Raw genomic sequence first — 15,783 nt, forward strand, 5'->3', positions numbered from 1 at the left:
ATGAGAGAAATACCACAGAACCAGTGCCAATGTCAGGAACATATTCTGCAAATTTAGTCGCTTAAATGTTTAATGAATATTTGGAAGGCATTTCCAAACCACAAGAAACCTTTTCAATTACCTTTCCTTTTTCACAGTTAATGGCAAAATTCAACTCCTCTAGCCAATGCAATTTACTTAAAAGATCCGGCTAGGCTCTCTGAATGTTTGCTACCACAATACTTAAAAAGAAATAATATCTTAATGTTATGAGCAATATAATAAAGGAAATTAATTAGGCATTTTGGTAACTAGAGGCTCCATTTTACAAATTACTTGTGAGTTTTGTTGTTTCAGTTGGTTTGGTTCCTCTCGCCCCTTATAATATATTGGAGGGGTTTTTTTGTTTTATTTGCTGCTGCTTCTTATGCCTCTGTGCTATTTATTTTTTCTTACTCTTAATAATACCAGGCCAAATCCTGAAATCTGTACTCACGACTCCTACAGGAAGGTCTATCAAGGGCTCTTTCAAAGGAAAGAATTACTCATACTGTTCCTCTCCTATGAACGGATCACTAATTAACGTAAGCTATAGTGAGATTATCTAACTTTCTCATGTGGACGAGACGGTAGGGTTGAGTCATACCCACGTATATGTTAGGTAATCCGAAACAGGCCTAGAACTTTATTTTTATGGCTCTCTGTGACCAGTGGCTTTTCTCTTCTTCTTCATGCCATATTCTTCTGAGAGCAGAAATCACTCTGCCACTGGTGTGTGCTTGAGAAGACGCCTGTAAAATCCCTGCAAGAACAGCACATGAGTAACTGTCGTGGCTGGAAGCTTTTCTCTTCTCAGTTTTCTGAAGCAGCAGGAGAGGATCTGGACGTTATTGACACATTCCCTTCGACACATGGAGGAGGCCCCTGGTAGGGCAGGGAGGTCTGTAACCATGGAGCAGACGCGGGCATATCCTCAAGACTGCAAGATGACTGACACCTCAGCTTTTACCTAACCTGAATGAAAAAAGTGCTGGAATATCACGAGACTTTGGCTCAGTGTCTTCAGTAGTACTACTCCCTAAGGGAATAAGGGCAGTAGCTTCAAGGAGAATTGAGATATCTGAAGTCACCAGAAGACAACATAGAGCTACTTTCTCCAGAAACTAGTGTTCCAGAATTTTAATAAATTAATATTAGTAAGCAACATATAACCTCGGAAGTAATAGGAATTAATATAAATAATGCTGAACTATTTTTGGGAGCAAGTAAAACAAGTCTTTTATATCATCCATAATGCTAAAAAATCTTTCAGTTATTTCAACACTGTAACTGATCAAAATAGGATCCAGTATTACCTTAATTTTTGAAAATATCAAAAAAAAAAAACTGTTAAGATATCTCCTTAAAAAAAATTAACAAGGAGGTATTCCTGTACCAAGAGGAACCTATCAAGTTGTTTTAAAAATTAGAGAGTTAAATTCCACTTCTCTTGTTTATACATACAGCATCTAAAGTCAAAAATCACTCAGTTCTTACTCATTCCTATTCAGGAAGAACTCTCACAGAAATCAAAACTTGGAGTTTTGCCTGCTGAAGTATTAGGGAAAATATGCAGAAATTGTTCATTGTTTTTATTCACTAAGATGGGTTGTGTAGTAATTATTTCAGAAATTATAAATGGTCTACACTCATTCCTTAGCTGCAAATCTCATACTACAAAAAGTCTTGAAAAATACAGTGTATTAATACATATTGAAACAGTGAGTTGAAGATCTGCAAATAGACTGTTCTTTAAATGTGTAGATAAGTGTTTTTTAAATAATTCATATATGTATTTAACAAACCGTCAGAAGCTATGCAATACAAAATTAAACCTGACAATGCTCTCAAAGCATTCTCTTAAGTATTTAGGTTGCCTACAGGGTATGTAAAACATAGAATATCAGCCCTGATTTTCAGTTCCTAGCTCGTAATAGTTGATAGCGCAGAGTTAACTGCATTTTATATGAAACAAAATAGAAGCACTTATGACCTATGCTATTTACCAGCATTCTGGTGACAGAGCAATAGAAAGTAGGGGTCATATTCATATTGACCTTAATGCAAAGAAGAAATAAAATGATCCTCCCATCAACGCATTCTCACTTTATTTTCCTTCCCATTATCACATTTTTCTCTTCTGTTTTGATTAAGATCTCTTTCAGCTGCTGTTGCTCTTAAGAACAACTTTAACCTTGAGCCTCAGACTCCATTTTTTTCTTCTTATCCCTGCATAATCCTTTCATTCCTTCTTATTCTCCTTTTAGCAGACATTTATCTCAAATCTATATTTATCCCTCTCTCAACTTCAGCCTTTATTTTCCTTCTTTGCTCTTTCCTCTCTCTCCCTTTTTGATGTTTTCCTTCTCCTTTTCAGGCATTTATTCATAACAATAAAAATGCTCTCTTTTACATATTATTTCTGCCATTTTACTTCAGAATAATTAACTTATGCCTGCACTCATTTCATAAAAAGATTAGTGTTCTACTTAATATCCCTCCTTTAAGTCAAGGAAAAAGAACACAACAGAGATAAACTAATATTGATAGTTATAGAAATAACAGATTCTTCTCTAGAGTTGCAGTGAAAAAAGGGAAAATGCTTAGAAGGGCTAACATTTTGGGATTGAAAAGCTGAAGCGCAAGTGACCACCCACTAAACCTTTATTGCATAAAGGGACCCTGTAGCCAGAGAATCATACAAGCCAAGAATATGCTGCCAATTTCAGAATTCAGATTGCTCCAGAAGTAAAACTCATGATACAGTCCCGCTACTAGAAACATCCAGCTGCATCCTCCAGATAGGTCAAAGGGTTTTTTCCTCACTACGCCCTCTATTCTTTTCTTGTCTTAATTCCCATTCCTTCATTTCATCCTTCTGTTATCCCTGGGTCAAAGAGTAGCCTTCCAGTTCCTCAGCTGTTCACCTTGTGGCATTTTCTATTTGATTTCTCAAAGGAGAGGATTTATTTTCCGACCGTGCTTTACCTCCTTGCTTCCCTCCAGTAACTACTGGCTCTACCTCTCTCACTTCCTCTTCCTTCCAGGAGGTTATCCTGGTTCCTCTCATTCTTCAAAACCTTCTCCTAGGAAGAGATTGCTGAGACTCCCGCTACTTCCTGGCATCTACAGACCAAGAGACCACTTCCTTCCTCAGGCAAGGAATACAAGCAATTAGGGAGAGGTTAGCTCATCCCTCAGGTTTCTGCTACTTATCACAGGGCTTAGGGCGTGGTGTGCCTCTCTTGGAAGGTCAGCTGCTCAAGGCCAGCACCCTGACACCCCATAGGGTCTCTTCTGGCTCAGACTGCTGAGGAAGACCTCTGAGCATCTGCAGCAGAGACATCTCCCCTCCTTCACTCAAAGTTGCATTTAGGGGGAGGATCTTGCCCTTGGTGTTTGCTTTCACAATGTCACAGCCGTGCCTGTCCCTGGCCATCACCCTGGTGATCCCAGTGTGGACCCTGACCCACTGACTTGACATCCCAGCTTGACCTTGGGTCTGCCTCATCACTATGGATTTGTCTAGCCACCAGGACTCCTAGCTGGATGTGGTGACCATGCCAGCCCCACTCTGCCCCCCTTGCTTGGGTATGGTGGGACTGCCAATTGCAAACAGCCTCGTGCTCGCCCTCAGCTCCCGCTCAGCTCCACTTTCAGGGCAACCTGCCCTTGAGGCTCCTTAACCCTGCTCCTCCTTCCTCCCTGGCTGTCAGGACCCTAACAGGCCTTAACAGCCCTAAACAACTCCAGCTGAGACCCTCCACCCACCTCTGCTGTGCCCTGAGGCTGTATTTAAGCTCAGCTTGAGGCCATTAGTCCTAATGATGCTGTAGTGGTGCTGGGCTCTAGCTCTACTTGGCCATGGGCCCTGCTGATACAGACTCCAAGTGAACTGCTTGTCCTGTTCCTGTCACCCCCTGTTGGGACTCGTGGCCATCCCTAGATGCTATGCCATGCCATCTCAGCCTAGCACTGCTCACCTGCTCTGCTGGCTAGGTTTTGCTCCCTGCCCTGTGGGGAACAGCTAGGTGCATGTACAGCGCCTCTTCCAGGGAAGTCCTATGTATGGAGGTTTCAGACACCGGTCTGGAAAAAGGTTTGGATGTTTTACTGTTAGACTGTTCTGCATTTTCTTCCAATCTGGTGTGACATAATCTGTGAACTGTGATTTTAATTAAAAAAAAAAAAAACTGATAAACTGAAAACTGATAGACTTGCATAGAACAGTAGTTTTCCAGGAAAACAAGTATGTGTCTCACAGAAATGATTGTGATAATGGAGTAATTGTAAACAGCAGCAAACCCAGAGTGAACAGAATCATATATCCCTCCAATGATTTTTCCTATTATGTAAGATTTCCCTGATAATACCATTTCATGTTTTAATCTACTATACTTTTGTACCTTGACAGTTATTGTTTTAATATTTCCTTCAAGTAATATCAATAAAATGGTATTACAACTTTTACTGACATCAGTTGAAGGGTATTACAAGTCTCCTGGGAACTGTAATATTCTTTCAACGATGGCACTGAAAGTACTATCATTTTATAGTTCTAAGACAGTTATTAGTTTATCCTTTCCTTTACCTCATAAGAAATAATCTGGTATCAATGTAATATATATGTAGACTGGGTAGGCTAATAAATGGTCTCGGAAACAAATAAAGGCTATAGTCATTCGTAAAGAACATAGAGCCTCAAAGCTGATTTGACCATTTTCTGTTGAAGATTGTGCTTTATCTTCTAGTTAATGATTAACTTTCCTTTTGAATGACATCAATGAAAACACATTAAAGCTCACTGATGTCAAAGAACTGATACAAGCTTAATTGGTTCATCTACTGCGGTAGTTGTCTGAATATTAAATTGGTCAGACAAGTACGTTTGGCTTATATTTTTTTTCTCCTTGGTCATCCAGTTCTCTCTTGATAGAAGAAAAAACTTATTTTGCACATAATGTCCATATTTTGCACATAATTTCAATTGTTTACACTTTTTGTCTGATTATTTTGCAGTCAGGATATTTACCTTCCAGCAAAGAGCATCTATGGGACAAAGAATACACACACACACACACACACACACACACACACACACACACACACACAAGTCAGAACAAGACCATTCAGTTTTCAGGAAGCAGAAGCATTGTGATTGCGTTATGATTCAGAGCCAGTGTTTTCCCTTTTTAACAAACCTACTTTAAGCAGGCTTTTTTTTTTAGTCAGCGTAATACATTTTATCCATTTCATGTTAAATTTCTAGGAATACATATATTTTTATAACCCTGTAAAGACTAACAACAATCTTATAACAGCAACAGAGTTGTCATTAGTGTGAGCCTCTCAAGTAGTATGAAAGAGGGGAAAAATTCTCCACAAAAGATGTCAAATTACAAATAAAATAGAGAGCACTTTCACTCTCAGAACGTTTTTCCACTACAATAAATATCTGTTTTTCAAAAGTCACTGGAGGAAGGATGGAAGGCAAATTCGTCAGAACTACATCTCAGTTAAAGCTGAATCAATAATTTGATGTAAATTCAAAAGCATGTAAAGTTTGGGTATTTCACAGATATTCAGAGCCTGCTTCAAACTCAGCAAAGGAATAAATGGGACTCAGCAACTCGCGCATTAAAAGGCTGTACCATAGCGACTTTTTAAATATCTTAAAACTGTCTTCCCGGCTATGTCATTAGCAACCTGGTACAGATTTTTATGGAATGATCAAAGAAGGCTGCTCAATAGTCACTAAATAGTGTATCATTTCGTGGACTTCAGCTGGCTTGATTACAGATGATCAGATTTCTTCATATATCTGAAACAGCACAAACGTTACAGACAGCCTTTGGTATTTTCACATTTAAGTGTGAATCGCAATTCACATTACTCATGATCCATGAAAGGCAACATATTTTTATTTTATTGTTTTATTTCTTGGCGGGACATAACATGTTTACCCTATTACAAATACGTATGACTAGATGACAAAATTACTGAACTGTTTGTTTAAAAAATGTCTTTTCCATGCAGTAGTAAGTCACCATGAAATCATACAGCTCAGAGCTACCCCCCCTCACCGTCTCCCTAGGAGTTCAGGCCTTACAGGCTCAGAAGCCCCTCATGAGTTGGAGTTGATAGTGGAGCTCTAACGCGATCCTCGGTGAGTCTTGCGATACTTGAGCAGAGCTGTCACATCTGCAAAGAGTGAAACCGAACGCTCTCGGCGTGCGAGAGAAGAGGCACGCCTGCCTCGCTGCGAGGAAGACGAGGGGTGACTGCGCGCACCCTTCCCGGCGCGCTTTCTGCGCTGGCCCGTTGGCGACAGAATCGAATGTTGTACGAGCTTGTATCTGATTCTGACTTAAGTATTTCTCATAGGCGTGTTACGGTGAGTGCATATCGTAACCATGGTACTTCCTTCCACGTGATAATATTCCGCTTTGCGGTACGAACCTCAGCACGACGTCTTCACACTGAGCCACAGGTGAAGCCGGCGAACCGCTGGACCCTTTCAGTACGAAAGGGCTGTTGTAGCTCTTGCTACCTGATAAGCTTTGTGAGGCTAAACAACGTTACTGATGGTAACAGAAAAGCAGAAGTCACTAGAGAAAGTTTCGCACGGGCCCCTGACAAAACGCAAGAAGTCAACGTTAGTAGCTAACTTCCTTCCCTGCTCCCCTCGGCAAAGCAAGGGGAGCCTGGGCCGGCGCAGCAGCCCTAAGGGACGACGCTGCCCTCGGGCGGCGGGGCCGGTCCGCCAGTCACCCGGGGAGGCGCGGCGCAAAGGCGAAGGCCTCGGGTCCCCCCCCGCCTCCCCGCGGCACCTTCGGGCAACCGCGGCCGCCGTGGCGCCCTCCCGCGTTTCCCGTTCCCAGGCGGCAGCGGCGGAGCCCCGCTCTGAGCGCACCTCTTCCTGCCCCCGCCATTGGCAGGGCCCCCGCCAGGCCGCCGCGCTGCCCGGGCCGGGGGCGCCCGCCGCCGCCGCCGCCGAGCCCACACGGCGCCCCGGCCCCGGGCGGCCGGCGGGGCCCGCTCCGCCCCGAGGCGGGCGGGGCGGGGCCGGGCGGGGCGGGGCCGGCGCTGCCTTGGCAGCGGCCGGGACGCCGCGAGCGGCGGCCGTTTCCGCCGCCATGCTGGGTGCCAAGGGGCCCTTCCTGCGCGCCCGGCCCGAGCGGTCGGTGGGCCCTGCCGGCGCCCGGGCGGCGGCTCCGCCCGTCTCCTCCGCCTCCCCTTCCTCCTCCGCCTCCTTGGCGGCGGCGGCGGGGCCCGAGGAGCGCGGGCGGCGGCGGCGGCGGCAGCCGCGGGTGGCCCCGCCGGCCAAGGGCGCCGCGCCGGCCGAGGAGCCGCTGCTCAGGGGCATCTTCGAGATCGGCCGGAGGAGCTGCGACGTGGTGCTGAGCGCCCGGCGGCTGCGCTGGAGCCCCATCCTGCCCGAGAGCCCCGCAGGTGGGACGGCGGCCGCCGGGGCGGGAGCGGGGCCGGGGCCGCGGGGGGCGGCGGCGCGTCCCGGCCGGGGCCGGTTCTGGGGAGGGACGTGGAAAGTCTCACTAAAGCGGGATTATAATCAACGGGCTGAAACAGGCGGGTTCTGGCATAACGTTTCCCTGTAAGATTACGCTGGTGACTTTTTAAAAAAAAAAAAAAAAAAAGGAACGGCTTATAACGGCACGAGTTATCTCGGATCTGTGTTCCAGCTATTCCCTTTGCACAGGACATTAAAGGTACGGAATGTGGAAGACTCTGTTTTTACATCTTCTTAGCCCCAGGCAGAATAGTAAGAGGATTTGATTTTGTTTCTGCTGCATCTGCTTTCCTCGTCTTAGTCTCCCTGACGGCTCTGTAAGCGAGAGTGAGAGGTGGGTGCAGTTTTCCGAGACGTGCCCGAGTTTCGCGACGTGCCTGGCCTTCCCTGTCGGACTCTGCTCGCGCCACGCTGCTGCTGGAGCGCAGCAGGGAGGCCTTCGCCACGGGATGTTCCCTTGAGACTATATCTTTTTTATTATTTGTTATCGTTCTTGCTGTTGTTAAGGTCAACCTTGAAAGAACTTTTTAGAAGAATCCAATTTGGAAACTCTTCCAATAAAGCAATGTGGTGTGAGAAAATATTATTTTAAAGGATTTGATCAAGTAATACAAAATTGTACACAAAACTTTTAGAAGAAAAGGACCACTCCTCAAATTTATCCCAAGAGTCTGCTTCTCTCCCCTCCCTCCCTTCCCCCCCCCCCCCCCAATTGTGGAAGGATAATCTTACTTTCCAAACTGTTTGCGTTCTCTTGAAAGTGCCTGTTTACTGCGGTATGACTTCATAGTGCTTATGCCATGGATAAACCAAAGCTGCATTTCAGGAATGCAGAGAGAGTTTCTAGACAGCACAATTGCATTCTGCTATGGCACGGTTACCGTGTCCAGCCCTAAATACCAATTATATTTTTGCATAGTGTTTGGAGAAACTTAGTATGGCTGAGATTCAACTGTTAGGCATAAACTCCATATACAGAGAAACAAGGTTGCTTCCAAATACCTTTTTTTTTTTTTCCTGTGCTGTTGTAACGAGTTGCTTTTTGAGGTGGTCTGCATGCTGCAGAGCTTCAGGAGCGCTGTGGAAGGCCGAGATTCCGGTGCTGCTGCTGCAGAGAAATAACTCGGATGCTCAAAGCTGACGTCCTTATGTTTCATTTCATGTAGCCGTGCAGGGTTACCAGAGCTACTCAGATGAAACGAATACGACACACATGCACAACTGCTAGCTGTTATCTGCTAACACGCGTGTTAATGCAATGCTGTGCTCGGACTTGGATGTGTGCGTTTTGGCAGGACTGTTGAGTTCCGATGAAGTCCACACTGACATGCGGGTGGTCCTTCCTCTTGCAGAGCTGGTAGGAGCGTCTAAGTAACGCTATTGCACAACACTGTAGCCTTTTGGAATTACCTACAGCTCTCTGTGTACGTGATCTGACTTGTGATTTAAGAACTATTTAGTTCTGTGTCCAACGCTCCAATTTGTGCATGTTATGGCTACTATAATGTAGTCTGAATTGCCATATATCAGGAACTAGGCCTTTGACTGTCTTTTAATTGTGACCAGTGAAGGCTGTAGTGGTACAGATAGGAAGGATGGATTTCAATACATATTGCTTCATGCTTCTAGAGATGGAAATATATTCCTGTTTTTACAGGAAAATCTAGCCCCTGGATTGCTACTCTGTGTAAGATCTCTTCATCCTGAGCTTAACCATACAGATGTTGCAAGCTCTTGTGTCTTGGTTTCTGTGAGGTAGCAAAGTGTGCTGTGCTTTAAGTCAGTCATATTGCAGATGGCGGAACTTCAGAAAACTTGTGGAAAGCAGCACTGACATTGGCATCAGTTATATCAGAATTTGAGCTTTTACTGCTCAAGTATTAAGATGCCAATAGAAAACCAAACTTTCAGAGACAATAAAGTACTATGTAGTACTGAGCTGTTGAATATTTTGGTTTCTGAGAAGCTCTTAGTGTCCGATTGCATTATTAGTTTCAGTGGAAAAGTCGGTGTTGTCTTCCAAGTGCTAGATTTTTTTTTAAAGTCGGTGGCAGTCTATGAGCTTTTACATTTCCAAACTCTTCGATATCAAGGACTTCGAAGATAAAAGGATCATCCTTTACCAGCATGGATGCCAGCCACTGGGTCATCTGTGGCTGTTCCAGGGAGATATTCCAAGCCATTCCATTCCCTGAGAACGAAAACATCTTGAAAACATCTTGTTGGGTTGTTTCTGAGACCCATCTGTCCTTCTGGTTGTTTTTCATGTTGCAAGGAGAAAATATGTCTCCCTAAACAGCATTCCAAAGGTATGTCCAAAACGTGTCCTTCCAAACAATACTTGTGACTGCTTTCTTCAGGCCAGGCTTGGCTCTGTGTGCGCCTGCCTGTGTCTGTAGATGGCCTGAGAAGGAGCTGGGGATTGTTGTCCTCGCAACATTGGGGCTGACTCCAATGAGAGGCTTGTCTGTTTTTCCTTCTTTCTCAGATAGTCCCATCAGGATGGTTGCTCCTCTGTGGCTGCAGAGGTCAAATACGGATTTTGAAACCTGGGTGTTTTTTCTCTCTAGCTGTTTCATAGCCTACTTGCAATTGCCGGGGAGTGGGAGGAAAGCGTGGGAGGTGTACTGGTGCTGGGAGGAGCCACCTATGCTACTTTCTCATTTTGTGTAACAGCAGCGCAGTGCTTGGGCTGAGCTATGAGTAGGGATAGGAGACGGTTGGTAGCTGTCTGCACAGCACTTGTTGCTCCAAGTGAGCCCTGTTGAAGTTCCGTTCTCTGAGTAGCAGTGTATGTAGGTAGGTCCTATTCCCCGAGGATTTGGCTGAAGCACACTTTCTCCAAGCCAAAGCCTTCATAAAATAATTTCTCCAAGTCTCAGAAAGGGAACAGGCACTTTACCAGATGGTCTGAACTTGATGCTAAATATTTTCTGCTTGGAGTTCTATGTACCTTTCCTTCCTGCTTTAGGAAAAGACCTTTGTTGTATGGCAGTTGCTTCAGCCCGGCGAGTCAGAGAACTGCTAGGTCGTCCCCTTATTCCCCCTTCTCCTGCCTCCCCTGTAGTTCCCCCCATAGTTTTCTGTCATGCCAAAGTCCTTGTTTGTCTGTCATCTGTAGTTCTGAGGTTCCCATTGTATGGTCTTTCTTTTGATAGCTCATATAGTCTTGGCTCTTCCAACTTCCCCTAAGTAGAACTTAAAGCACCAACTAAAAGTTCCTAACTAAATTACATGACCAAACCTAGGCAAAGCAGGTATGAACCCTGGTGTATGCACAGCTGTGTCCCATTGCACTGCTTCTGTGGAGCTTTCTTTTCCCTTGGGCCAGTGTAACTATCAGGCAAACTTCCTTCTTTACTCTCCCTTTTACTTTTGCCTCCTAGAGATTTTTGTTAGCTGTGTTCAGTGAGTGTTTCTGATGGCCTTCTTCCTTGTTCAGTCCCAAGATCTCTCAGTAAGTTCTCCAGCAGCCTCTTCTCCTCTCCCCTGTCAAATAATATGAGCCATTAGGAATTCTGGGTGCTCTCTATTATGATAAAGCTTCAAGCAGAAGTAGGGCCTGGGCAGATAGCTAAATGTGGAGCCTGAGGGAGAAGATGTGTCAAGTGGGACAAGTGGGTAGGTAGTAAGATGCATGGCTTGGCTGCACTATCAAAAATGCTGCAGTTGGAGCCCAGGTGCGTAGCTCAGCTGAGTCTGTTCTTGCAGGAGCCAATTACCCTCTGACGCACATCTGGCTGCTCGCTTTTGGCAACACAGTGGATGTTGCAATTAAAAGTTTAGTTCAGAGGCAGTAGTAACTAGCTTTTTTCCAAATCCTTTCTCTATGGCTATTCTACACTATAAACATAATTACTGAAATCAAAAAACCCCAAGACTTCTCCCTGTACGGTAATAATACAGCTCCAAACTGTAGAGCAATTCATTCCTGCATGCTGCTTCAAACATACAGGAGAGAAAGCTTATCTGAAATATAGATTTGAATATTATGTAAGATTTTTGAATTTCCAGAAGATAATAAGCATGGGTGTAAGTGATGGAAACTTTTCCAAGTGATGGAAAAAATAATTACTTACATTTAAGAACAGATAGAGTGGAATCTTTTGTCAATATGGCTAAAGTTTAAAAGCTATTGAGTTGTAGGGGATTAGCAGTAGTGGACATGGGAATCATTTGTATTTTAGAACAGTTTCAGTAAAGACAGCGTTCAGTGTTCTTTATGCTGTTCTTCCAACATGACTTGCTTTTTGCTGTTGAATGAAGACTTCACTTCAGGTATTTCTTTAAAGTTGTCTGCATCTTTTTGGAACTCACCACAGGATTTCCCAATTGCCGATAACTGCAGTTTCTCAGCAGATCTGTATCAGCTAGGAAATGGGACTAGATTGGCGTTGACCTGGTATTTCACTGGTGGGCAAAGTCTGGAGGTTTTGGATCGTTCTGAAAAACTTCTAATCAGTGTAGTTTTGTGTGTGTGGTGTACTTGACTGAAGGGTATATGAAGCTGTTCCTCAGACACCTACTTTGTGGGCTGCAGTGAGTATTCAAATAAAAGGCCTCTCAAATAAAACTTGCCTTTTTATATGAGTAATTGAATATAGTATTTTAAATTCATTTACTAACAAGGAAGTAAGATCTCTGGAGCAACCCAGGGGTTAATATACTATTCAATATGTATTTTTAAAATGAAGTAAAAAAAGATCAATATGTAATTTAAGTATACATAGTATCTTCTTGTTATTTAAAATGTCCACTTATATATATGTGTATGTAATTTTAGATAGAATAGTTCTCTAAGTGCAGCAATAAGGAAAAATCACTGAAATATCAAAAGAGTGAAAGAGTTAGCAATAAAGGACTTAGAATTAATTCCGAGTGCATAGTGGCCTGCTGCCAAGGCTATTTAGGAACAGATGTGGGTGAAATAGATACCAATAGTCTGTTTGGGATCTCTAAAGTAAGACATCTGTCAGTCCATCGGTCAGTAAAAATAATGGAAATGGGAACTGCCTGTTATAAAATGTGAATGATTGAAGTTCTTAGTTGGTCAAATCGAAAGCTTTTGATTTGAGTTCTGGTGTGTAGCGAATATAATTTCTACAAGTCACTTACCTATTGCGTAGGTAAAATAGGAAAGCTATTTTTTTAAAAAGGGCCATAAAAATAAATAATTTGAAGTGTAATTAAAAGTGTGATATATATGTATCGCACTATATATTAATGGAGAAATTACGCAATGTTAAACAATCCTATGGTCTTTAAACTTGTTAGAAACTCTTAAATCTTTGTCAGTGCAGTAGTACATAAAATATTGCATGTCTTTTAGATAAGTGCTCCATGAAACTGCTAAAGAATTTATTGATTTCCATCTTTCTGAAGAAATTAAATACCTTTAACTTGTGTATTCCTTTACCTTAAAGGTATCTTAGAATTTGTTATTTATTTCAGGTTGATTTTTTTTTTTAGACATTTCTTGATTCTGTGTGCCCCTCCACCTCTGATCAGTCTGGCAGAGTTCATAGCTAGGTGTTTGTGGGCAAAGTTATGTTTATTCCTGCTTTCTTTTTTTTTTTCTTGAATTTTTCATGCTTATATATCTCTCTGCATACTTTGAAAGGGATTGATATATACTGGCTGTCTAATGGTGCTTTTTGTATATAGTTTAATTCTCTACCTTCAGAGAGAGAGAGACAGAGCAGATGTTAAAACATTTGTTCTAGAAAATAAGTTTCTTTACTAGATGGTGCAAATTGTATTTGTGTTTGCTTGGGATTACATGTGTGTTAATTGCATGTGTGTTAGTATACATTGACCTTGGATTATGGCACTACTTGAGTTTCAGATGATAGGATTCTGCTGTTATTTAGCTTTCAGGCAAAGCAATAATTCTTACGATCTTTCTTATTGCAAGAGTGTTTCTATTGTTGATACTGTGGTTTTGTTATCTTAAAACTCTTGTAAGCCATACAATCACAAATTTTAGGCTTAAGCTTTCTTTTTTCCCCCCTTCCTTCTCTTCCATAATTTTAGTTTGTAGAATAATTTTTAACTCTTCTGCCTACGCTCTCTGTGCAACAGAGTGTGAGAATAAACTGATTTATGTATCAACAGAATTTTTAATGTACACTTTTGGATTCTTTCCATCATGATATATTAGCAAGACAACTAATCTTTGATGCCCATGCTAGTGCTGTAGGGCTAAAAGTCTCTTGTTCCTTGTAAATTAATATTCCTCAGAAGTCATTAAACGACAGTATGCAATCAGATCCCTTACCCAAGCACTTATCTCGCATCTCAGTGAATTGTTCCGTTATTCAGCTTTGTGAAACATTGTTTTGTCCTAGTCTTTCATATGTTAGATAATACTGTAATCTTAGTTGTCATTTTACCATATCATTGCCCAGTTTGTGTCCCTTTACTGTGCACCTTTACATCTTTTCTGTTATAATAAATGTAAGCAGCTTATCTTGATTTTTTCAGGTGTAGTTTCCTTTTTTTTTTATCCAAGTTGCCAATTATCTCATCAGGCCACTCAGGTTTGTCTGCAGGACCAGCTGCTCTTTCCCAAGCGTTCAGAAAGCATGTTCGTTTTTCAGGTAGTCCCACACGTTTACAAGGAGCACGCTGTAAACATCTAAGAAGCTATGTTGTTCTTGAAATACTACCTTAAATCTATTTTTTGTTTATTTTTGGAAGTAATGTCTCCAGGAAACAAAACCAAAATCTGATGAATGCTTTGAGCAAAGTCTGAGATTGCTGCCTGCATTTACGGTCTCTTTGTCTACAGCTGTTTCTTGCCTTGGACTGCTTGTGGTTATATGGTACCTTGCATGAGATAGTTGTGGGGACTTCTCATATGGCAAATCCCTGTAAGCTTGCCTCCACAGTTGGAGTTGTGCATGACAATAAATTGAATATAATTCAGAATATAATCATCTGCTTTATTCTAATTTTGTTTATTGACAAAAAAACATGCGGAGATTAATACATTTCTGTCTTTATTTTACTGTTACAAAACCAAAATACAAATATACTAGAGAAATCTGTCATCTGCTCTTGTTAAACTCAAAGTAAACAAAACTTCTAAAAGCAGTTCTCTCATTCTAGACATATCTTATTGTTAACTGTATTTATTACAATAACAACAGGTCACTCATAACTGTTGTGGCTTTTGTGTCGAAAAACAAACAACAAATAAGTAGTAGACAGAAGAAATCCTACTTTGTTTTGTTTGTGCATATACAACTATGTTATGTACTGTCTTTAGAAGCAAGTTTTTGTTTCAGTGTGTGCAGTGCTTTAAAAATATTTTTATCATTTTTTAGAACACTTGCAAAAAAGCCTAAATAGCTGAAAACGTGGGACTCGTAAGCCTGAAGAGTTGAATATTCTTTGTGTGCCTTAACGTTGGTGGATCAGGTAGCCGCAGTCTTCCCTTCAAGGAAGTCAGTGATCCTGTTTTCTACCACGTATGTTGTAACAGTATGTGCAGACAAAAAGCCATAATGTGTTGAGTATCTGATATGTCTATTACCATATTGCCATAAGGAGCTGCTATTATTTTAGACACCAACTGATTTCATGATAGTGTAGGATTTCTTTCACATATGCTTATGTTTTTGTACAGATGATCCTTTACGAACATCTGCTAGTTTTGTGGTGGTATCTGCTGTTTCCTTTTAAAATTTGACCTTTTTGTCAATTACCACTGGGACTCCTACAGAATTGCATTATACTAGGGTCTTACTCTAAATTGATTCCTGTGTCATAGACATTAACTGTCAGTTTTTTGAGTTAATTGGATTTCACCATGCTCTGACATACTTAGAAGTTGAGTGCAACTATAAAGTTGATAAATTGACCTTTTTAAAGAAAATACATGTGTATATTTACACTGCTAACTTGAAATAAGTGACTACAATTTCCTCTTTTCAACTCTTTAGGAGTCACAAAAATACTTTTGTTTGTAGACTAAGAAGTTTGAAAAATACTACCTTTAAACCTATTGCTGTTTCACTAGGGAAGAGTTTTTTGGAACTCCTCTCTGGCAGTTTGGGAACCCTTTTCCCTTTATTTGAATTTTAAAACTCCCCTCTGCCAGTTCAGGATCATGTCTTTAAGTGTAGCTGAATATGTGTAATTGCAAGTACAATCAAAATTGAGTTGTGCATGTGACACTGCAAATGGAGGGAAGTGGCGAGCCTGTAAATGCAGCCAAAAATGGACTGTTAGCC

The 15,783-nt window shown here is 42.0% G+C and overlaps 1 protein-coding gene and 1 long non-coding RNA gene across 2 annotated transcripts in view; one reads left to right on the forward strand and one right to left on the reverse strand.

Annotated features, from left to right (window-relative positions):
- Positions 1-5,935: 5,935 nt before the first annotated feature.
- LOC138067709 (uncharacterized) lies at positions 5,936-7,012 on the reverse strand. Its single transcript, XR_011142088.1, has 2 exons — positions 6,932-7,012; positions 5,936-6,650 (listed from the first exon to the last, which is right to left on the reverse strand). It is a non-coding gene; the product is annotated as an uncharacterized lncRNA (long non-coding RNA).
- A 142-nt stretch (positions 7,013-7,154) lies between these two features.
- The window catches only part of CERKL (ceramide kinase like), a 64,007-nt gene continuing 55,378 nt past the window's right edge, over positions 7,155-15,783 (forward strand). The window contains exon 1 of the mRNA XM_068949559.1: positions 7,155-7,470. Coding sequence (XP_068805660.1) covers positions 7,155-7,470 — 316 coding nt within the window. The remainder of the gene's footprint in view (positions 7,471-15,783) is intronic.

Source organism: Struthio camelus, chromosome 6 (assembly GCF_040807025.1).
Source record: "Struthio camelus isolate bStrCam1 chromosome 6, bStrCam1.hap1, whole genome shotgun sequence".
NCBI lineage: Eukaryota > Metazoa > Chordata > Aves > Struthioniformes > Struthionidae > Struthio > Struthio camelus.